The sequence below is a fragment of the Psammomys obesus genome, unplaced genomic scaffold, assembly GCF_907164565.1.
Source record: "Psammomys obesus unplaced genomic scaffold, mPsaObe1.curated_primary_1811, whole genome shotgun sequence".
In the NCBI taxonomy this organism is placed as follows: domain Eukaryota; kingdom Metazoa; phylum Chordata; class Mammalia; order Rodentia; family Muridae; genus Psammomys; species Psammomys obesus.
Genome location: NW_026585626.1, coordinates 2,625,574 through 2,648,712, shown reverse-complemented (window position 1 = coordinate 2,648,712; position 23,139 = coordinate 2,625,574). Strand labels below are relative to the sequence as shown.

The 23,139-nt window shown below is 44.3% G+C and overlaps 1 protein-coding gene across 4 annotated transcripts in view; it reads right to left on the bottom strand.

The window, feature by feature from the left end:
• Positions 1 to 23,139, bottom strand: part of Adgrf5 (adhesion G protein-coupled receptor F5) — a 95,296-nt gene that overhangs the window by 16,356 nt on the left and 55,801 nt on the right. For 3 of the 4 annotated variants that reach the window (XM_055612205.1, XM_055612198.1, XM_055612213.1), the window contains exons 4-13: positions 18,110 to 18,268; positions 15,630 to 15,806; positions 15,406 to 15,515; positions 13,487 to 13,545; positions 12,723 to 12,868; positions 11,482 to 11,703; positions 10,128 to 10,331; positions 4,015 to 4,185; positions 1,656 to 1,775; positions 1,293 to 1,502 (exon numbers count right to left, since the gene is read on the bottom strand). In XM_055612205.1, the coding sequence (XP_055468180.1) occupies positions 1,293 to 1,502; positions 1,656 to 1,775; positions 4,015 to 4,185; positions 10,128 to 10,331; positions 11,482 to 11,703; positions 12,723 to 12,868; positions 13,487 to 13,545; positions 15,406 to 15,515; positions 15,630 to 15,806; positions 18,110 to 18,268 (1,578 nt within the window). The remainder of the gene's footprint in view (positions 1 to 1,292; positions 1,503 to 1,655; positions 1,776 to 4,014; positions 4,186 to 10,127; positions 10,332 to 11,481; positions 11,704 to 12,722; positions 12,869 to 13,486; positions 13,546 to 15,405; positions 15,516 to 15,629; positions 15,807 to 18,109; positions 18,269 to 23,139) is intronic. The other variant, XM_055612221.1, reaches the window with a different exon arrangement.

Below are 23,139 nucleotides of genomic sequence, written 5' to 3'. Positions count from 1 at the left end.
AGCTGGGACATGATGGAGCACCGTGCCTGGAAATGTGTGGCCCTCTAGGCTCCAAGACACCGTGGTCCCAGAGGTCAAACCACCATTTAAGCAGCTGCCTCGGATATTTAGATGCTCAGCACAGAGGCCTACTAGATCATAAAGGCTCCGTGGATGTCAGCTGTTACCCCACCGTTCTGCCGAACTTTCAATGACTTGTATCTCCCGGCAACATGAACAATGTGGAGATAAAAACAGGAAACTGAAATGCTTCTCTATTTAAAACTAGACATATAAACGCTTCCTAGAGTTTTGATGGCACAGCTGGGTAGTGTAGCACCAGGTACCTCGTAAAGTTGTATCGTTAATATTATTATTTGTGTGCACAAGTGTGTGCAGACGCATGTGTGTGTAGATATGCATGTACATGTGTATACGCATACATGTGGAGGTCAGAGAATAACTTCCGGCGTTGCTACCTAGGTATCGTCCATGTTCTGTTTGAGGTAGGGTCTCTCACTGGGGTTTGCCACAGGCTAGACTAGCTGGCTAGCAAGCCCCCAGGAATCCACCTGTCTGCCCACTGCTGCTGAGACTGCAAGCTGGCACTACTTTGCTGGGCTTTTTGTGTGTTGTCTGGGGATCAAACACAGGCCCTTCACTTGTAAGATAAGTGCTTTACTGACAGAGCCATTTCTCGGACCCTAGTAAAGTTATTTGGAAAAAAAAAAACCGTTGTCATAATGGCAGGAGTGCAGGCTGTGGAGTTAGACGCTAACTCTAGACCAGGTTGCACAACTTAACTTTCACTACCATGTTTATTATTGCTGAAGCATCATTTTCCACATCCGTAAGGTGGGATAACAAGGGCCTGGCAGTGGTGGTGCATGCCTTTAACCTCGCTTGGGAGGCAGAGGCAGGTGGATCTCTATGAGGCCAGCCTGGTCTACAGAGTGAGGTCCAGGACAGCCAAGGCTACAGAGAAAACCTGTCTCAAAAACAATGAAGAGGAGGAGGAAGAGGAAGAAGAAGAAAAGAAGAAGGAGAAGAGGAGGAGGAGGAAGAAGAAAAGAAGAAGGGGAAGAGGAGGAGGAGGAAGAAGAAGAAGATAAGAAGAAGGAGGAGAAGAGGAGGAGGAGGAAGAAAAGAAGAAAGATGGGATAGTATTACTCTACCCCCACTGTCACATGCAAAGAGCAATAAAGTGGTCATCATTGGTGTATCCCAAGACAAGAGCCTTTGTAGGCAGCTTCTGCCATTGCATATTTCCAAGGGTCTGGACAGTCTGCAGCAGGGTGGGGCCTGACACTCACCATTCCACTCTCGGGTGGAGGTCCTCACTGTGAGCACCGACTCCGCTCCATCCTGATACTTCCTCATGGTATAAAACCTTGGATGGATTTTAATACCAGCTGATGTGTTCCAGTACACCTCATCATAGTTACTCACATCGCTGAGGCATGTTATAGAAAAGCTTTGTCCCTCAGAAACAGAAATTGGGTCCGGGGTTATTGTTAAGTTGGCTGAAAGAATGCAAACAAAACAGACAAGACAAAAAACCGACAACAAATCCAACGTTTAGTTTTTCTGATGACATCGACACAGGAGTGAAATTTAAGACAGAGACAGCAACACGGACCGTCCTGACCGTACTCATGTCAACGTGGAACTGGTACCTTGCTGCTCCTGGGTTTTACTCGTTTCTAGGCTGTTCCCGGTGGTGCTCTGAACTGTACTCATTTCCATCACATGTCTTAGGACCTCGTGCACTTCCCCTCTGTAGCTGGGATTATCTCCTGATGATTGGCAGGGTAAAAGGTTGCAGACTTAGGGATGTTGGCTTAATCCACGCTCCCCTCCAACCTCCTCTGTGACCCCCTCAAGGGAAAATTAGAGGACTGAGCTCTTGCCACAACTCTATGTCAACTCTATAAACACTGTTGCATCTTGGAAGGCGGCTGTACTCACCACTGTACCACCAATGTCAGGCCACTGGGATGGACCTTCACTTCTTTCTATATTTGTCCCCATAAAAAGCACCTTTTGCCTCTGCCGGTACATACGTAGCACTTACTGATGGTCTAGCATACAGTTAGTGCTTCATAAATGAAAGAGGGAATTCTTGATCTACATTTTTCATTAGAGGGAATCATAGAGTTCACTCTGCAAATAATCATGCTTATGCTATCTCAGGCAGACTAGGGTATAGGGATACCTTAATATTATTGATAGCTATTGCACATAAATATATAATTAATGCTATAACTACATGCAATACTGTAACTTAGGTTAAATAATGTAATTAATTACATGTTCACTGCTATTTTTGGAATTTTCTCATAGACTGTAAGACATTAGTTGTTGACAGTGTTAAGACCACTGCGAGATACATGCTGACATAAAAACCGTTTTGTTTTGTTTTATTTTTTATTTTTCTCTCTTGTTCTATCCTCTCTCTTCTCTGGGAGCATGTCTTTTCTGTGACTGGAAAAAAACGCATTGGCTTCAGTCATCTATGGAGGTGAGCTGCCTCATTCCTTGAGCCTCCTGCCACAGGCCTGCTTCTCCAGCCAAATATACCTCTTATTCTTAATAATAATCCAGAGAAGCCAGAGCTTTCCACAGCATCTTAGTCAGGGCTCACATGATGAGGTACAGCACCAAAGTGTCCACATGACTCAGTGTGTCCCTTACCCTGCCCTCCCTGACTGGAGGGATCTGAAATCAGCTCCCCAAGGGGTAGCCATTTCTGATCAGAAAGCAAAGCCTCATGGACCCAGGAATCTGTCTCTCTTGTTTCCAGAAGAGGTCAGATGACCAGACTGGTAATTTTCAGCAAGCACTAACCAAGCACTAACCTGGGTCATGTCCCAGGTTTCCGAATAAGAGCTGCTTCCTCAGAAGAGGAGACAGGTGCCTGCCCTAGAGGCATTCCTGGGTACTTTTGGAACTTTGTGGCTTTCTGTAGTGAAAGCTGCTGCTGCTGCTGCTGCTGCAGCTATGTGTGTGTGTGTGTGTGTGTGTGTGTGTGTGTGTATGTGCGTGTGCATATGTACTCTTGCTCTAACTCAGAGAGCTGGGCTGATGGCAAGGGCCCACATGAGCTTGTTCTTGACGAATAAACACTAAGTCCCATCAGCAGAACACTTGTAGAAGAAAAACAGGAATTACTTTCATCCTTCTTTTCATGACATTTCTCAAAAGGCTGTAAATGGTTCATTTTCAAATAGATGGAAAGACATTTTGGTAGCTGTAGGGACTCTATAATTCTTGATTAATGATGCAGTTACTATTTTGATTGGCATATGATCAGTGCTGCAGTTAGAATGAGAAATGCTCACATGTTTGAACACTTAGTTCCCAGTTGGTGATACTCTTTGTGAAGGTTACAAAACCTTTAAGACATGCAACTTTCAGGAGGAAGTACATCACTGTGGGCAGGCTTTATGGTTTTACAGCCTGGCCACACTTCCTGTTCTCTCCCTGATTCCAGTGTGTGGATGAAATGAGGAATGACACTTTCAGAAACTAAGAACTGAGAGACTGAAACAAAGCCTTTTATTCAACCATAAAACAATGCCAAATGAGCAGATTGTCCTAGCTTTCTGCAGTGTTGTTTCTAGAATGGATAGACTGGGAGAAGAGGAACTGGAGACGGAATTGAGGGGTGCTGGGGAAGGGAGTGAGTCTGTTGGGATTTAAGGAGGGGAAACTGAATTGCGGGAAGGAATGGGGTTAGCTATCATATGAATTCAATGACAACAGAACTAACCTGGTCATGACTATATTTTCCCAGCCCAACTGCTTCCTCTATCTGGACAACACAGCTGTACTGTCGTAGTTTCTCCCCACTTTTTCCTACCCCACTCTTCCCAACTTAAAATGATTCCATCTGAATTGAAATGGAGTAGAGGGACATCTGACCACCATCCCACTACCATGGAAAGCCCAGCTTTATTCTGCCCGCTGATGACCCCAGCTGATGGGCAAGGGTAACCTACGTTTGTCTAAACAGTCTAAGGCAAGTGTTCTTACCCACAGAGATGAACGTCACAGCTATGTTCTTACTGCCTCTGGCCCCGTAGGGACTGACGAACTCACACGTGTAGGTCACCGTCGTTCCAGAAGACCCACTGGGACACTGGGTTCCATCTGCCCTGAGGGTGTAAGTGCTGCAGCTAGATTCTAGGTCTGTTTCCGGGTTCCCTGCAATGATATACACAAACAGTCAACATCATGGCTGTCTGACTCTGAATCAGTAGCAAGTTTTTTTTAGTGGAAACCTCAGCTTCATGCTTTTCATGTTTTTTCAGTTGCTGACAAATTTTTATTTCCCAAATCATCGTTTCTAGTTCCAGAAACATCTTGCCCTTAAAGCCATCCGTACTTCTTGCCTAGGGTTCTTAGGTAACCCCATGTGAGATTTTCTTTTTTCCTACTCCCATCTCCGTTTTTCTCTCTGCCCAACTTCATCTGCTACTGCAGTCCTCTGACACTCTTTAGACACTTACACCATCCCAGAGTGAAAGACCTAGAATAAGCTGATGGATTAGCGTCAAAATAAATGCATTCTTTCAACTCTAGCTGATCAACGATTCTGTATGACTAGGTTTTATGGGGGGTTTTGTTAGTTAGTTAGTTTGTTTGTTTGTTTTTTATTTTCCTCAACAAGACACCAGTTGTAGTCATCAGAAAGCAGGAACCTCAATTGAGAAAATGCCTCCATAAGATCCCATTGTAAAGCACCCAGCCTATTGTGGATGGTGCCATCCGTGGGTTGGTGGTCCTGGGTTCGATAGGAAAGCATGCTGAACAAGCCATGAGAAGAAAGCCATCAAGTAGAATCCCTCCATGGCCTCTGCATAAGCCCTGCGTCCGGGTTCTTACCCTGCATGAGTTCCTGCTCTCACTGCTTTTGATGATGAACTGTTGTGTGGAACTGTGAGTAAGGCAAGTCCTTTCCTCTCCACGTCCCTTTTGGTCATAGTGTTTTATCACACCAGTAGGAATGCTAAGACCGACGCTTTTACTGTTTTGATTGACATATGACCAGGGTTGTGGTTTGAATGAGAAATGCCCCCCCACACACACCCTTACAGGCTCATGTGTTTGAACACTCAGTCCCCAGTTAGCACAGCTCTTTGGAAAGGCAACAAAGCCTTTAGGGTGTGGGAAATTGCTGAAGGAAGTACCAATATCACTGCAGGTGGGCTTTAAGGTTTTTATATCCCACCATACTTCCTGTTCTCTCACATTCCTGACTGCCAGGCCTTTTCCCTCATGGCGGGCTGTGTCTGTTCAGGAACTGCAAGCCAAAACAATCTAACTTGACTTTTGTCGGGGTATTTCATCACAGAAACAGAAAAGTAGCTAGTCCAACCAGCTTTCCTTCCCCAGTGCCTGTTCAAGCCACTCCACTGATGTCCACTTTCTTTCATTTTGACAAGGTCACTTCTAACTCTAGAAAGCCTGCCCTCTGTTCATCTTTTCTTGAACCAAGTTCTCAGAAGAAAGCCACATCTGCATTAATGCTTCCACAAGGCTGACCGACTGTAGAGAGCTACAGTATTGCCCTCAGATATGGATCAAGTCTTAGGTCAAGTCTGCTCATGCAAAAGCTCCTCTAGCTCCCCCCGCCACCACTTCATGATGCTTCTGCATTTAACACCTTTGGTTTCTCAATCTCCTTTTTACATTAAATCTTTAAAATTGGCCTTTATCACCTTCTACTTTGCCAAATGTGTTTCCTTAAGGCCAAGAGGGACCTCCTCTTTCTTCCGTCTTGGGCTTTTCCTCATGCTGTCCAGCCACCTTCTTTCTGCTGTGGTCACTTGAGCCCTCAGGTTGGTCCTTCCTGTGTTCATCCTCCTGGGCCTCCTTTCTAAGCTCCTTTCCTGAGCATCCTTCTTAAATGCAAGTGTTGCTCCTTGCATTGTTCCCCAACCTCACCCCTCCCCAACATCCCGGTCATTTTTTTTTTCACTCTCTCAACAACATCAGCAGCTCTGCCTTCTGCTGTAGATTGAGATGGGATGACGCTAAGAGGAATGTCCTGGTTGGAAACTTTTGAGGCAAATTTCCAAGAGTTGATTTGACATCTCCGGTACCTCAAACTCAACACGTGCAATTTATTTACCTTCCCCCTCCCCCAGACAAAATTTGCACATCCAGTGGTTTCCTCTCACTGCTATTGGCAGAAACCCAATTTGCAAAGCTTAAAGGCCACTTTAATTACCCGCACTCCCTCACCTTGTACCTCCACTCACTTGTAAAAACCCTCTTTGAGCTTACGCTCCTGAAAGATGCCTGTCTCTGTCAACGCAAGGTCACCCCCCCAGGCCCCACTGTTCGCTGTCTGAACTTTGCAGCTTGTGGGCCTCAGTTCTGAATCAATTCACTCTCCAACTTACTCACTATGCTACCGGGAAGTTTCATTTTGGCTCTTTTGTAGTTGACTTGTTTTTGGATTTTGAGACGGTCTCATCATACAGCTCAAGCTTGCTTTGGATTTGCTGTGTAGTCCAGGCTGGCCTTCAGTTTGTGATTCTCCTACCTCAGCCTCCTGAGCTTCAACAATGAGTAGGCACCATGATGTCCAGTAAATGTTTAGTTTTCTAAAGTTCAGCTCTGATCACATAACTTACTTTCTCCCACTAGTAAACCCCACAAATGGGCCAACCCAACAAGTCGGGCTGAATCAGGATATACTTACACTAAAGTTTTGGGCCCATCAACCTCCCTGTCTGTTAGGTTTCAAATCTGGGCCCCCTAACCCTAACCCTGTTAGTTCACAGGCAATTTCACTGACCCGCTCCCAGTGACCTAGCAACTGCTATGTCATCACCTGCTGCCAGGTGTACCAGGTGTGTGCTGCAGATAAAGGACCACCAGCCACCTCAGAGCTCTCTCTCTTTCTCTCTCTGTCTCCCTATCTGCATGGTGACTTCTCTGGCTTTACCTCCTGAGGCCTGTGAACCAGCCCAAGAAATGTTCCCAAATAAACCTGCTTTAATTCTTTTAATTTGGCTTATTACATCGGCAGAGAAAACTTATTATCTTAGTGCCAAAACCCAGGTACCAGGTTTGAAATCTTACACTGTCTTTGTTCAGACTAACCAACTGAAGAGCTCTAACTCAGGGAAAGAAAACCCCTCAAAGACCCTTAGAACCCCCAGCCAATGAGGAGAGACCTGATTTTAGGCTCCCAAGCTTCTCCTTTGCTTTGCAGAAGATCTTTTTCTCAATTTCTTTAAACACACCTAACCGAGTGTGTGTCCTCCCTCTTCATAAAAGCCTTTCTCTGGCTGCTGATTCTGTCCAACATACCTGAGCTCTCTCCCGTTGCTCCCCATTGTGCATGAGATTGTGTGTGTGTGTGTGTGTGTGTGTGTGTGTGTGTGTGTGTGTGCCTTTAAATTCTTTAATTAGCAGATGAAACAAACCTGATTCACACCCCTAAATGATAGCAGCACTTATCACACAATATGCTCTAATCTATCACTTTCTGAATTTGATTCTTCATCTCAAAAATCAAACCACGGTGTGGGCTTCAACACACCCCGTAGCCTCAAACCCAGATACCTGAGTTCACATTTGTATCTCTTCCTCTGCTTCCTGCTGAATGTAACTCATCCTTAAAAAGTCCAGCCTCTTCAACCCAGCAGGCAACCCAGTAAGCCATTATGCAGAATGAAATGTGTATAGAAACGGACAGAATAATAGGAATGTGTCAAATGATATGTTCCCCCAAAGAAAATTCAATACAGAGTGTGGGTTTAAGTGAGAGTCATTTCAGGTGGTGACTAAGGAGGATTTCGGAGGAGAGGATTCCGTTCTAAGCCTGAAAAGACATCCAGGACTTTCAGAGAACCCAGAGCTGCTTTGTGAAGCGAGGCTGTCAGTAGGCTGGGTGAGCAGAAACCAATGATCCTCACTGTAGAAGTTAGCACTCCATCAGGCTGCTCTGGGGGCCAGGGCTGGGTTCAGAATGGGAGGATGACCAGCTATGCAGGAAATCCATTGTTCTGCAGGCTGGTCAACCTTGCTGCACTTAGAAAAGTCTGCAAAGGGGTCACCGGAGAGAGAGGCCCCTCAGTGTCCTGCTGCAGACTTCCTGGTTCCTCTGCCAGAGGGCGAGGTCTGTCACCTTCCAGAGTTGAAAGCTCCTCCATCAGAGCCATGGGAATTGTGCAAGGCCTCTCCTCCATCTGGCAGCTCCTTCAGGATGCCTGTGCCCCCTCATCCTTATAAACCGGGGAAGTGACTAAATGTCCCATACCGACATTTTTTGGATTTGGCCAGATGTCTTTCCCTGTTGTCAGAGGTCTAATCCGATGCCACAGGTAGTAAACTAAGGAAAAGTGTGGGCGTAAACTGACTCTTCAAAATAAAAAACAGCAGCAATAGTAATAATGCAGCACAGTCTAAGATCAAAGACTTTGTAGCTTCAACATCCCACTAGCAAAGTTTTAGTTCAAAGATTTGTCTCTTTAAATTTAGCACATTTAAATTTAATGTGGGCTGGAGAGATGGCTCAGTGCTTAAGAAGACCTGGGTTCAATTCCCAGCTCCCACATGGCAGCTCACAACTGTCTGTACCTCCAGGATCAAACACCCTCACAGAGAACTACATGTAGGCAAAACATCAATGCACATAAAGTAAAAATAAAACTAGTTATTTTTAAAAATTTAGTACATAATTCTACTGTATCTTAAAAGAGATGTCTGTGGTCCCATGTGGTTTCTAAATAACAAATGATCATTTATTTATTTATTTATTTATTTATTTATTTATTTATTTATTTACTTACTTATTTATCTAAAGTGCTGGCAGCTCATTCCAGAGCTGGCTCACCAGGATGAAGAAGATGCTGGCCACTATAGCTGGTGAAATGAGATAGATGGAGAGCCCTAATTTTTCTTTTCATACTGTGTTAACCTTGGGACAGTTATTTAATCTGGATCCTAATTTCCTTGTGGAGGTAAAAATACTAGCTTCAAACTCAATCATATTCTTTTTTTTTTAACACATTATCATTTTTGTCAAAGTTTTAAGCCACTATTGTTGCTGTAAGTTTTTAAAAGACTTATCTATCTTACGCTATGTGTCTGAGTGTTTTGCTTCCATGTCCATCAGTATGGCATGTGTGTGCACGGTGTCCACAGAGGTCAGAACAGAGTATCAGATCCCTTAGATCTGGAGTCACAGATGGTAGCAAGCTGCTCTGTGGGTGCTGGGAGCCAAACTGTGGTTCTCTGTAAGAGCTGATCCATGTCTCGACACCTTTGCTGCTTTTCTTTCTCATTTATTAGTATAAGCTGGAGGGTGGGGAACTTCAGTGTGGATCTCAGGGCAAACAAAGGCAGAGTTGGAAAGATGGATCAGTGGTTAAAACACTTTCAGGAGGACTGAAGTCAGATCACTGGATTCCATGCAAACATTGCAGCCTGCCTAGTCTCAGATGCAGAAGGGAGACAGGGGATACCTGAATCAATCAGGCTAGCTATGCTAGCAGAATTCCTGAGCTCTGGGTTCAAGACAAGGCACTCAAGGAAGATGCTCAGCTATCATCCCTTGCCCTCCACACATGCGCACCCCCAAAACTGTACGGGCCAACGCATGCAAACACACATGACACACACATATACATGCAAAGAAAGTAAATGAGTAGAAATGGACATGAAGCAACTGAATGAGATAGGTCTGCAGAGAAATGCAAGCTGGGAACAGAGAGACAGAAAAAAAAAAAAAAAAAAAAAACCTCACGCAAGTACATAAGCGAGGAAAGAAATGAGATGTCCCGGGCGGGCCTAGGTAAAAACTATGTGACCGTAGTTTTAGCTCTTTACTAAGGATGGAAAGGAAGGGTGGGCCATGCTATGGACCTAAGTCATGGGGTCACTTTCTCTTGGGCTTTTAGCTGCTAGAATCTTGTCGATGCTTGCGTGAGAGATCCTTTGGAGGTTTGTTGTAGAGTATTTAGGCTGGAGTTGGCATCAAACTTAGTGCTTTATTCTCATGGTCCAGAATAAACACCATTTCTCCTCTGCCCACAAAATCTCTCCCCACCTCTTTTTTTTTTTTTCCCTTGGCTGAGAGACAAGCAAAGGGCTCTCTTTGTAAAAGGTCTTCAATCTACCATTCTTACCTAGAATTCTTATTTTCCCTTCCTGCTTCCATTCAATTTTGCTCCAGTTGGCAATATTCTCACTGCAGCAGTTCAGCGATATAAGATTGTTATCACACACCACCTTTCTTTCCTCCTGGGCCAAAATCTGGATGGGGGTGACATCTATTCTTCTGGATGTCCCAAATTCAAAAATATCCAATGTCAGGTTGCAACCATATATGCCTTCAAAGAATAAACAAAATTATGAATTATTAGTACTCCTATAAATGTCTTTTAATAAAATTGAACCTCATCTCTTTGTATTGTAGCGTCTGAGACTTGATTCAAGGACCCCTAAAGGACTATTCAGAGGCTGACATGTTTAATGATGTAAGGTAAAAAGTAGAAAGATGGTCTTGATTGCTGCATTCTTAGGCTCAGGTGTGAGATTAGAAGACACAGGGAAGTGAAATTGGTAAGTCTTAGAGAAGTGGAGGACCTCGAGTAATTCTGGCATGCTCTTTAATCCTGTAGTAAAATAGGAATCTGCAAAGATGCAATCAGGCTCATGTATTGATAGCTCCTGTTCTGGGCAGAGGAAGAGAGTTGGTCCTACTGATACCTGGTCCTAAGTGGGGTTATTACATACTGGAATGTGGTGAAGAACTAAAATTTATGTTTTCGTGGTTTCTTGGAGTAGGTAGGAAGGTGGAGAAAGCCAAAGAGAGGGATTGCTATAGGGGAGAAGAACATTTGGGGAGGGTGGATATCCTCACCACCTTGACTTTAGTGATACCTTTTCAAATATATGTGTCAAATTTAACAAGTTGTATACTTAAAATATGTCCAGGATGTTCTATGCCAATTTTATCTCCTCAAACTACATTTTTATAGCTTAATTAAAAATTAAAAATCATAAACCATACTACATACATGTAAAGTTCAAAAATAAATCACCGCATTTTAAACATCATTAAAAACAGTGCCTTGGGTCATCGGGGAGATGGTTCGGTGGGGTGGTCTTTTGTACAAGCATGAGGATCTGAGTTCGGATCCCCAGAACTTGTACAAAAAAAGATGATGAAATGGTGGCACACATTTGTAACTCTATAGAGCCAGGGAGGCAGAGACAGATGGGTTCCCAGGTCCCATTGACTAGCAGATTGCTGGGTGCTGCACTCAGTGAGAGACCCTGTCTCAAAAACTAAGGTGGGCGCAATAAAGAAAGACATCCTGGAATCTGGCCTCCCCATGGATATGTACACACACCTACACAACATTTGCATTCACACACACATACACAGAACATGAGCCATCAGGCTTCTTGTGGACGGCTCACCCCTAGCCCCTGCTCTGTGGGCTGCCTCCCCCAAGTTTCTGGTCAGACACCCACCTGCGTCGCGCCGCGTGAAGTTATAAATGGTGAGGCGGGAGACGAGGCTCATATTGTTGAGGACTGTGGTGTGAATGGAGAATCTGTCGCTGTTCGGGATGTCAGAGTGTTTTTCTCCATAGTACCAAGACGTGTTGGAGAACACAATTTCATTTTCACACTCCAGGGTCACATTGTCTCCTTCAAAGATGACATCTGGTATGATGGTGAACTTTGTTTCATCTGGAAACCCAAAGAAAAGGCGTGAGGGTCTACACATCAGTGAGCTCCAAGCCGTGGAACTGGCTCCGCAGGCTTTGCCTCTCAGGATTCTTGAGGGCTCTTCTCAGCACCTGTCTGCTGCTATCGTGCTCACAGGCTCTCCTGACCATCCTTTGGGTACCAAAGGTCCCATCACCCACTGACTAGAGCCCATGTCTGAGCCCCAGCTGTCAAATGGAAGGGGGTACTGAAAGTCATGGATTCTCCACTACCATTTTAAATGACCTGGAACGGCACTTTGGAAGCCTCTCCATGCATCCTTGTTGGGGAAGGGCCGTGGCAGGGCTAGTGTGGTGTACATGTGTGCTGAGACCTGCCCTCCAAGGCAGCGACGGGACTGTATTCAGTATCAGCATCTGTTGGTTCTGTTCTCCATCCACCACGGTGACAGCCTTACGATTATGGACCTTTTGAATGTGTGGACGTAGGAGAGTCACGAGCCCTGTGGTTCCACTGTAAATCCCTGTCCCCATCTCCCTGACTCTCCCGCTGCAGTCAAAGAGGAATGTGTTGGCCTGCAATGTCCTGGCCTCCACACTATAAAATATCACTGTGATTTCCTAGGTCTTTGTCCTCTGCCCAACCTTTTTTTTTTTTTAGTATTCAAAGTATTAAATTTCATTAAGGCATTTTTTTGTTTGCTTGCTTGTTTCAAGACAGGGTTTCTCCGTGTAGCGCTGGCTGCCCTGGCACATAATCTGTCCATCAAGCAGATCTCAAACTCACAGAGCTCCACCTGCCTCTGCCTCCTGGGTTCTGGGATTAAAGGTGTACACACACACACACTGAGATTTCATTACCTGTTTATTTGTTGGCAGATATCTATCTGGGCAGGCTCTATTTCCTCAACAGTGTGAATAATGCAGCAGTACCCACGGATATGCAAACATCTCTGTTATCTATTTCCTAGGTTCAATCAACACCCTTGCCATGCCTGACCCCGGATAAACAGGTGTGTCAATGAAGTATGGCCCACTTACTGTTTGGCGTTCCTTGGAAGGAGCTGTAGTCCATTCTGTAAGTCTGGTTGAGGTTCTGTGTGACTTGCTCATTGGCTTTGTGAATAGATCCAGGCAGTGGTGACGATGTAACCTGGACCTCAAGGTTCACAACCACGCTGCCCTTGCTGCACAAAGACCACCCAGTTCAGTGAAGCAATAATTCATCTAGTGGAGCCTAGATCCCTGTGGCTTATTGCATGGAAGAGCAAAATAGCAGAGGCAGCTGTGTTCCATCATCAAGGAATCAGTAAAATAAGCCTGTCTTTAAATGTTAGCTGAGAGCCCAAGGTAAGTCTTTCCCAGGAATATAAATGAGAAAAGTAACTAGCTGGGGAACAGTAAAGTGAACCCACAAGATTTCCAAGCTCCAGTGGAGCCCTTTATGGTGCACCAGGAGACCCTGAGATCTGTCTGCCTAGCAGAATCTTCTAGTGATGCCTTTAACGTTGCTATCCAATATGCTTCTGTTTTCACATTTCAAACTCTCAGAACTACAGATGTATTTCTGTCTGCAAAATTCTTTCATGCATGAGATGAACACACCTTTGTGTTTCCTTACTGCAAAGGAGGTCCGTCCATAAAGGGTAGGAACACATCTCGATGTTCCCTTTTCCGGTTCGCCACTGTGGTCTGGTAATAGCTCTCACCTCTGCCATGCTCATCTGAGCACCCCACATGACAGATAGCTCTGGTGTATTGGTTTCTGCCCTCATAGAAAAATGATCAAATTACATCATTCTTACGTGAACTGTGTCACAGTCACCGATCTGAATCCTGGTAAAGTTTTGTAACCCTCTCGGAACTGGAAAATAAAGCAAGAGAATGATCTGAGGCTGGTAAGAGATACCAAATGTTTACACGTATGCTTTGTCAACCTGGGTAAGGCTTTCTTTTATGTATTTGGCTAGTGGCAGCCTTGGCAGAGCTTTGACAGAGTAGCTTCTAACAACTTGTCTTGGTCTTAGCTTTTAGAGAAGCACACGGTAGATTAAGCACACAAAAAGACAGCTCAGGGAAAAAGCAGGAGAGAGAAAGACTAGAGAGGCTGTGGGAAGAGAGAGAGAGAGAGTGGCATCAAACTCCAAGTGGAAGAGAAACAGGAGGAAGGTGGATTGAAAGGTCCTACACCAAGCCTGACAATGTTAAAAAAGACAGACCTTCTAAGGACATTTAGGTGTCTTCCTAGAAATCTCCATCTCTGCCAGACACACAGCACTTGTGTGTGTTCTGAGGTGAAGAGCAGAAACCTGTTTCTGGGTGTCAGAGACAGCACTGGGCATCACTTACTCAACCATGGGAGTCAAGAGCACCCTTATGGCTACCATCACACTTGTGGCCATGTGTGATGGCCAAGTGTGGCTTTGATGAAGCCAGTTTCATTTTTGATGACGTGCTCATATTGCTCTTCTAAATGTCAACCTCCTAAGGGGCGCTGACTGATTCAAGTTACGTTGCCAGGTATCATAGTTAGTTTTAAATGTCACTTGCCCCAACCTAGAACCATTTAAGAAGACAGTCTCTATTGAAGGAATGCCTAGGTCATGTTGGCATGTGGGCATATCTGGGAGGGATTATCTTGACTGCTAATTGGTGTTGAAAGACCTGGCACACCATGGGCAACACCAGTCTATACAAGAGGGTCCAGGGGTATATGAGACATGAGAAAGCTAGATGAAAATGAGCATCAAGAAGCAGGCAGAATAGGTGCACCCATTCTTCTCTGTTTTTGACTGTGGATGTGACATGACTGGTTGCTTGAGTCCCTTCCTGCCTTTACTCCCTCAAAATGACAAACAGTGACCTGCAGTTTTAAGGCAGATACATCCTTTCATCAGTTGAAGGGCTTTGTGTACTTCATGGTAACAGAAATGAAACGAGGGCACCAAGAAATCTACAATATGTGCTGTAGGCCTGTTACCTGCGTGACTGGGACTATTATACAATCCCACCTTTTCTTAAAAGTATATAACTCAGTGACTGGAATTATCATATGCTTGAGATGTAAATCAGTTGTCCAAGGACTCTGTGTAATCAATATTCCCTCAAGGGACCATGGAAAAAGTCGCCATTTTTGTGTGGCATACTGGGCCAAGGCAGGAGACTTCTCCTGTCCTGAGGCAAGAGGCTGACTGCACTAGGAGTGATGGGGAGTCATTACCCCAGCCTATGTCTTAACAGTATTCACCACACCAGTTAGGAAGCAGTGTTTGAAAAGCATTAAATCAAGCAAAGCATTTACTCTAGTGACCTCCAGGCTAGAGAAGTGTGAAACTGTCTGAGCTCAACCTTGGACTGCCCAGTGGTGTTAGGGTTCTTATCTACATAGAGAAACCCTACCCACTTAGGGGGCAGTAACATTCACTGGGCAGAGGGTTCTGAGCTGTATGAGACACGTGAATGTTAGGATGCCTGAAGAATAAAGCTGAGCTACCTACCTCTGCTGGACCAGGCTCACAAGCCCCTGAGTTGATTTTAGTGAAAAAAAAAAAGAAAAAAAAAAAAGCCTTACCTAGGTTATACTCATGGAAGGCCACTGTCCACTGAGAACGAGACTGACTCTGTCAACCCGGGTAAGGCTTTCTTTTATGTATTTTGCTAGGGACTCCATCCCTCCTAGGCAGTTTCTTCAGTAAGAGACTCTAATTTAGTAGCCCAAACCTACCGCTCTTTCCAGGTCGGTCTTGTAGGACCTATAGAGGGCAGAGGATGTGTTCTTTAGGTCTTCTTGAAATCCTATGTTCAGTCTGACTTTGATTTTTAAGGTAATATATGCTGAAAAAACACAGGGCCAAATGTGAATATCTGTGTTTGAATACAGTCAAGACAGACATTTCCTTGAAGTAAAGTTAATACCATTCAACAAATCTTTAAAGAACAATTGCGTACCTTCTGGGAGCTGGCAGAAAGGCCCATGGGGAGGAAGTCCTTTCAGACAACTGCAGTAGCGGCCTGACAGGGCACTGTCGTGCTCTTGACAGCTGAGAGCATGGAGACACCGTTCCTGAGGCCACGCATAGCCTTTCTCGCAGGAGCACAAGAGGTCATTTCCAGCAGGTGTGCAGACTGCCATCAACCAAGAGTAAGGTGAGACAAGATGGTCACTGCTTTTACATTTGTAGATTGCAAGTATCTATAATGGGACACCCTAGCTCAATTCCACATTGACCTTCTAGAAAGTTCAGTAGCATTGCACGAAATTCAGGAGCATATATGCAGCACCAAACCATAGCTGAATGACTGACTGTTGAGTGGCTGCAGAGTACTGAGTCGTTGTTTGAATGTTTTATGTCACATGGCCACTAGGTGTCTATGATGGGATGATTTCTTTTTTTTTAATTTTTATTAATTACACTTTATACATTTTGTATCCCCCATAACCCTTCTCTCCTCCCCTCCCAAGCCCACCTTCCCTCCCCCTTCTCTACGCATGCCCCTCCCCAAGTCCACTGATAGAGGAGGTCTTCCTCCCCTTCCTTCTGATCCTAGTCTATCAGATCTCATCAGGAGTGGCTGCATTGTCTTCCTCTGTGGCTTGGTAAGGCTGCTCCCTCCTCAGTGGGAGGTGATCAAAGAGCAGGCCAATCAGCTCATGTCAGAAGCAGTCCCTGTTCCCATTACTATGGAACCCACTTGGACACTGAACTGCCATGGGCTACATCTGTGCAGGGGTTCTAGGTTATCTCTATGCATGGCACTTGGTTGAAGTATGAGTCTCAGGAAAGACCCCTGTGCTCAAATTTTTTGGCTCTGTTGCTCTCCTTGTGGAGCTGCTGTCTTCTCCAGATCTTACTATTTCCCACTTCTTTCATAAGATTCCATTGATACAGAGCAGTTCTCGGACTGTGGGTCACAAACCCTTTGGCAAACCTGTATCTCCAAAAATATTTACGTTAGGATTCATAAGAGTAGCAAAATTAGTTATGTAGTAGCAACAAAAATGATTTTATGGTTGCGGGTCACCACAACATGAGGAACTGTATTAAAGGGTTGCAGGCTCAGAAAGGTTGAGAAGCACTGACAGAGTAAGAGACAGTGAGTTTCCACAATGGCCACTGCATCTAGAAATTCACAGCCTTTTGTGGTGCCTTCTTAGAGAGCATGGTAAGGTGATAGCATAATTTTGCTTACATTCTCCTTGTCTATCTGTCTGTCTATCTATCTATCTATCTATCTATCTATCTATCTATCTATCATCTGTCTATCTAGCTATCTATCAATCTACTTCTATGTCTCTCCCTTCCCCTCTCTCCCCACCCACCCCATTTCTCCTTTGCTTTCTTTCTTCTCCTCTGGGGAAGTTGGGTGCATGGCAAAAAGACCTGTCAGGAAGAGATCCACATGGTAAAGAATTAAGGTCTGTAAACAATAACTATTTAGGAATGACAGTATGCAAAAAACAACAACCACACATACCTGGTGCACTTGAAAATGACTTTTCCAGACAATCAAAGCCTTCAGATCAAGTTCCTAAGCTAGAACTACCCATCTAAGGTGCTTCTCCCCACCACTCCAGACCCCCAACAACTTTAAGATGGTACATATCTGTTGTTCTATAGTGTTAAGAGAGATTTGTTATTTGGAAATAAACCACAGATAGAGAATTGCAAGTAAGTGCCCTTTACATCTTAAGTCAAAAGAACAGTTCAAACAGACCCTGATCTCACTGGTGACATTAAAAAGGGAGACAAAAAAGGCTCTGAAAACAGAGACTCTTAAATCAGGTTCTTAGGATGCTACTCAAAGGAAAGTAATCAAACAGCTCTTCCTGAAACAGAGGGAGCAAGCAAGTTGCAATGGTGCTTTCCAGTTTACAGAACTTTTGTAGGACAAAGGGCAGCCTCATCTATGGAACACTGACTCTCTGGGCCTGGTCCCTTGAGACAAAGGAGGAATGGTTTCATTTCAGTAGGGAGCTCTCAAACACAAAGTCAAACCATGTCCTGGGAGAATTTTGCTGGATGGCCTGCTTCTGACTCAGGTACATGCCTGATTCCTACTTCCTGACCAAAAAAGAAATTGCTGCTTATAACATACTGAACCCCTCCTTGCTGAACCCACATATTGCTCAGAGGGAAAATATCTAGTAATTTGTCAGAAAGGGCATGTCCATATCTTGGAGAGGGGGGTGGCACTTTTTTGACAACCCCTGAGAAAATCTTCGGTCATCATTTAAAATAAGGTGATGGGCTGTGGGATTTATGGCTATCGAGTTCCTTCTGCGAGGTATGAGGTCATAAAGTCACACAGTGGACCAGTTGGGTCATTATGCTTGTCTCCCATGTCTGAGCTGATTTAAAAGCTAGCAGTCGGCCTTTCCTCCCGACATGCTCAATCATTCACTTTCAAGCAACGCGCATCTTACTCACCTGTTGTCATGGCTATGCTCAAAATGTCAGTGCCGCTTCCTTGGACTGGAAAACTGAGGCTATTCAAGTGAGCTTTGACAGACTCCACGAAGGACACATTTTCAAAACTGATCTCGATATCCACAGTGTATTCTTCCACCACAGGACCACCTAGTACAACTGAAACAGAAGTTCATGAAGACCATAGGCTCTTGCCGAGGTGGGAGAGACACCATGTTGGACACCTCAGCAATGGAAATGATACATCCCATGTAGATACTGGGCACGTTAGTGTATAAGGATTACTAATGAACCCTTTTAGAGGAAAAAGAAAAGTGTATCTACTCTCTCCCAACTCCTATCCTCAACCTTGATGTCCAAGGTCAAAAGCCATGTGTGAAGAGCAAAATGTGATTGGGGCAGGACCATTAGTAATGACCTGGAAGGGAGGGTCTCTCATGCCACTGCAGTCAATAAGAGTTCTGATCTCCACACACAGGAATGAATTGCTGTCTTTATAACTTCGGGTAGTTAGTTTGTATTCACTCTGAGAGCTGATCAGGCATGCATGCAAGCTTGATAGCCTTCCAGGACACCCCTACTCCCCAGTTAACTTCCTCTGGCCTTAGTTTGCACACTGGCACCCAGTATGTGCATTCTTTATTGTTGCTGCATATCTCCAGTGTCCAGAACTCAGGTGGTCAACCAATGATGGGCGACTCGAAATGAAAAAGATTCCTAGTTCTTCATTGCTCTCCCAAATTGTCTCCAGGAAGTTGAATGCTAACCCTCCAAAAAAATCTGCTCCAAACACAAATGCATGGGTGCACACGCGTGCTCACACACATGCACACACATGCACACACACACACACACACACCAGAAACTATGGATACGATGATATCTAACTTCATAATGATTCTTCCCTACTTTCCCAAATGTCTTGACCACCAGTTGTAAGCTCCTGGGACAGGAACAGATTCCTTCCCTTCTGGTGACCTTACTCATCTGTCCTGGAGCTCACCATGTAACAAACATATGCCCAATCACTTCTTACTAAACACACCCCCGAGTCAAGTAATCCACTTCTCTGTCACTGGGTAATCATTGTTCTAGTCCTGGATGAAAAATCCAACTTCAGCTGAAGGTATGGGCTCCTCTACAACCTCAAAAAAAGTTTGAAGGATAAGATTTTTCTTGTTGACACAGAGGTATTGAGAATGTTTTTAAATAGTTAAAAGAGAGAGAGAGAGAGAATACTTTCAAAACCATTCTTTTTAAAATTTAAGTGAAATCTAAATCCATGATCTGTATTTTAATGTCTTCTTTCTAAGGACAGTTATTTTCCTATGAAATTGTAAGATTTGTTTGAACCATCCCAAGGACCATTCCTGGGAAACACTGAGAAATCTCAGAATAGAAAACTCCGTTGTAAGATAGGATAAACATATTAAAATCTATACACCTAAAGAAGATAAACAAGAAAGAGGACCTGGGGTAAGATGATCAATCCTCACTTGGAAAGACAAATGGGATGGACATTGGAAGTAGGAGATAACAAGTAACAGGACAGGAGCCTACTGCAGAGGGCCTCTGAAAGACTCTACCTAGCAATGTATCAAAGCAGATGCTGAGACTCATAACCAAACCTTTAGCACAATTCAGGGAATCATATGAAAGAAGGGGGAGTTAGTATGACCTGGAGAGGGCAGGAGCTCCACAAGGAATAAATTTATCAGGACACAGGGGTCTTTTCTGAGACTGTTTCTCCAACCAAGGACCATGTGTGGATATAACCTAGAACCCCTGCTCGGATGTAGCCCATGGTAGCTCAGTATCCAAGCGGGTTCCCTAGTAAGCAGAACAGGGACTATTTCTGACATGAACTCAATGGCTGGCTCTTTGACCTCCCCCACCCCCTGAAGGAGGAGCAGCCTTGCTAGGCCACAGGGGAGGACATTGCAGCCAGTCCTGAAGATACCTGATAAGCTAGGGTCAGATGGAAGGGGAGGAGGACCTCCACTATCGGTGGACTTGGAAAGGGGCAGGGAGGAGATGAGGGAGGGGGGTGGATTGGGAGAGAATGAAGGAGGAGGCTACGGCTGGGATACAAAGTAAATAACCTGTGATTAATATAAAAAAAATAAAAATTATAAAAAAAGAAAACTCCGTTGATTAAGTATCTATTGCTAGAAGCTAGAATGTACATTTCCGAAGAGGTATAAACTATGTTAGTCTTAAAATATAACTTTGTTGGAAATTATTTCTATTTGGCAACATTCTGTTTGCTACAATGAACTCAAGTTATTTTTTTTAAGTCTGTAAAAATATTTTAGGAATGTGTTTGATGGTATAGTTCTTACTTATAGAACTATAAATAGAATAAGATAGGTTTTAAGTTTGATGTGGTGACATATGATTGTCATCGTGCCACGTGGAAGGTAGAGGCAGGAGGATCATGAGTTCAAGGCCAGCCTTAACTACACAGTGAGTCTGAGGTTAGTCTGGGATTCCTGAGACGGTGCCACTAAACTAGATTAAATTAAAATTTAAAAGTCACCTGTAATGTCTAATATGGAGTCTTATCTATTATGGCATAGTGACATTGCCTCACATTTCCTGTTTTCTATTTGACTCTCAAATGTTCTGTGATGAAAACAAGCTTCCTGGAGGAAATGCTAATATCAATTTGTGTGATTCTAACTCCAGACACATGATGCTGCCCGCTAGGAACATTTCCAAGAGGGCGATTGCACAGTATTTACAGCTGTCTTCGAGAACATCCTTCTTTTCTGAAAAGTCATGTGTTCATGTTTATTCCCTCTGGTAGATTCACAAGCTCAGGGTCCTCCCATGAATGTAAACAGGATTTCCTGCACAGTGTCTGCTCTGGATGGGTGGGGTCAAGGACAATCCTATATCATCTACTTTGTTACTTGAATGGCTGCATCCCAACATGACACTGATACCTACCTGAGGGTTGCCCCTGGCCCTAAGCCCTGCTCCCTGTGCCCTTTTCAAACATAACACCAGAACAAGTGTGTGCCTGGAAAGCAACATGAGTCAACCACTCCTGGTTAAAGCCAAGGCACTTCTGCTTAGATTTTCACAAAACTGAGCTGGAAGCATAAAGCCGTGGGAGGAAGGGATCTTATGACTTTGCAAGATTTAGCCTGTGGGGTTCATGCATCTGTTAAGTCGGCACTAGCCTCTAAGGTCCACTTCTCCCATCCACCTGTCATGTTCTTCAATACCTTAAGGAGTTTATAGTCACCCTTAGGCTACTCGTCACCCTTCCCTAGAGGCTGGTGAGGACCAGGGACCAATACTTCCTCCTCTCTTTGTCCTCCTCCTCCCCAACTTTTTCAAGAGGTCTTGCCATAAACCCATGCTAGCCCAGAGTTGACTGTGTGGTTTAGGCTAGCCTCTAATTCATGATCCTTTTACCTTTACCTCGTGTGTCACTGTGCCTGACAGGAAATGTTTCCTTTTGCAAACAGTCGATTCTCTGAAGAAGCCCCGGAAACAGTAGGCAGGCCAGAGCCTTGCCCTTGGACATCACCTACTCTTGACCTTGACTGAGAATTACTCACATCCAGGGCATTAAATTCGCAGGCGAAGCAAATCACACTCTTTATGAGTTAGGCATGACAGTACTGCTAAAACCTTCTTCTTACGTTGCTTATGACGTGCAGGTGGCTGGAGCCCTGACTTTCTAGACCAAAGGATGAAACGAAGACAGTGACCCTGGAGAACAGATGTTAACAGACTTGGTCTTTGATTGTTTTGCCTTTTGTGTTAGGACATCTCCTGCTGCTCCTAACGGCAAATAGGCACTCACTTGCTATGTTTGCTTAGCCGCTTGCGTTTCAAAGGTTTATTTTTATTTATTTAACGTTAGTATGCACGTACATGCAGAACCTTGGAGGCCAGGGGTGGGCATCAGATCCTTCCTGTAGGGTAGGAGTTACAAGTGGTTGTGAGCCGCCTGCTGTGGGTGCTGGGAATGGAACTCGGGCCCTCTGAAAGAACAAGGGCTGTTAACTGCTGTGGACCTTCTCTCCAGCCTGCTCTTTACCTAATTTTACCTCAGAAGAGCTGACATGGGTTTCTCCCCTTCTTCAGTGATGCCAAGGGAAAGAGCAGATGAATAGCAACAGTAGCAACAGCGCTTGCCATCCCCTCTTGCCTGGTACGTTAAAGGGCCTCGTAGGTGAAGGGGTGATATGCTCATTTCACAGGGGGCAACACTGAGGTGCCGAGAGTTGGAATCACGCGGTAGTGTCGGAGCTGAGATTAAAAAAGGCATTTTGCTGACTCCAAAGTCCATTTTCTCTTAATCACACCCGGCTACAACTCGAATGGAAGAAGATAAGAAAAGCAATCATTTCACAAAGCCCTAAAGCACTATAGAAATATGATGCTATTGTTAAATATAACCATGTAATAAATTAACATTTTAATTAGGTTTTTTTTTTTTTTAAGTCAAGCACAAAAACAAAACAAAAAAAAATGTCTTGAACTTTCTTCAAATCTATCCCTTCCTAGATGTCTTAGAAATCCAAACTCAGGACAAAGGCTTTTGATTGCCAGTCTTGCTGATGTCACACATGTCAGTTCCTTGATTTATTGGTTTTCTTGCAGTTTTACCGTTCACTGGGTGCCTGTTTCCCAGCACTGTGCTAAATGCCTCAGTACTGGATTAGCAAAAGAAGTAAAGCCTTGTCTCCATGATATTTCCTCCCTCCTCTGCTGGAGGCAACTGGTTAGTTTGTATCTTAATATCAGATAGTTATACAGGAAATAAAGAAGAGTGAGAAAGCAAAGGGACAAAGTAATAGAAGGATAATTACTACTATGACTAATAATAATAATAGATGAAGGGACTCTGGCCAGCTCGACAGTAGCAAGTATGGTTCTGGCGGGCCTCGCTCTTCTCCAACATCCCCTCTGCCTCGCTAAAAATCCTTAGGTTATATTCTTAAAGCTAACCAACCAGGTCTATTCAGTTATTCGGTCACTTCCTCCTCAGACCAGCTACCAACACCCAG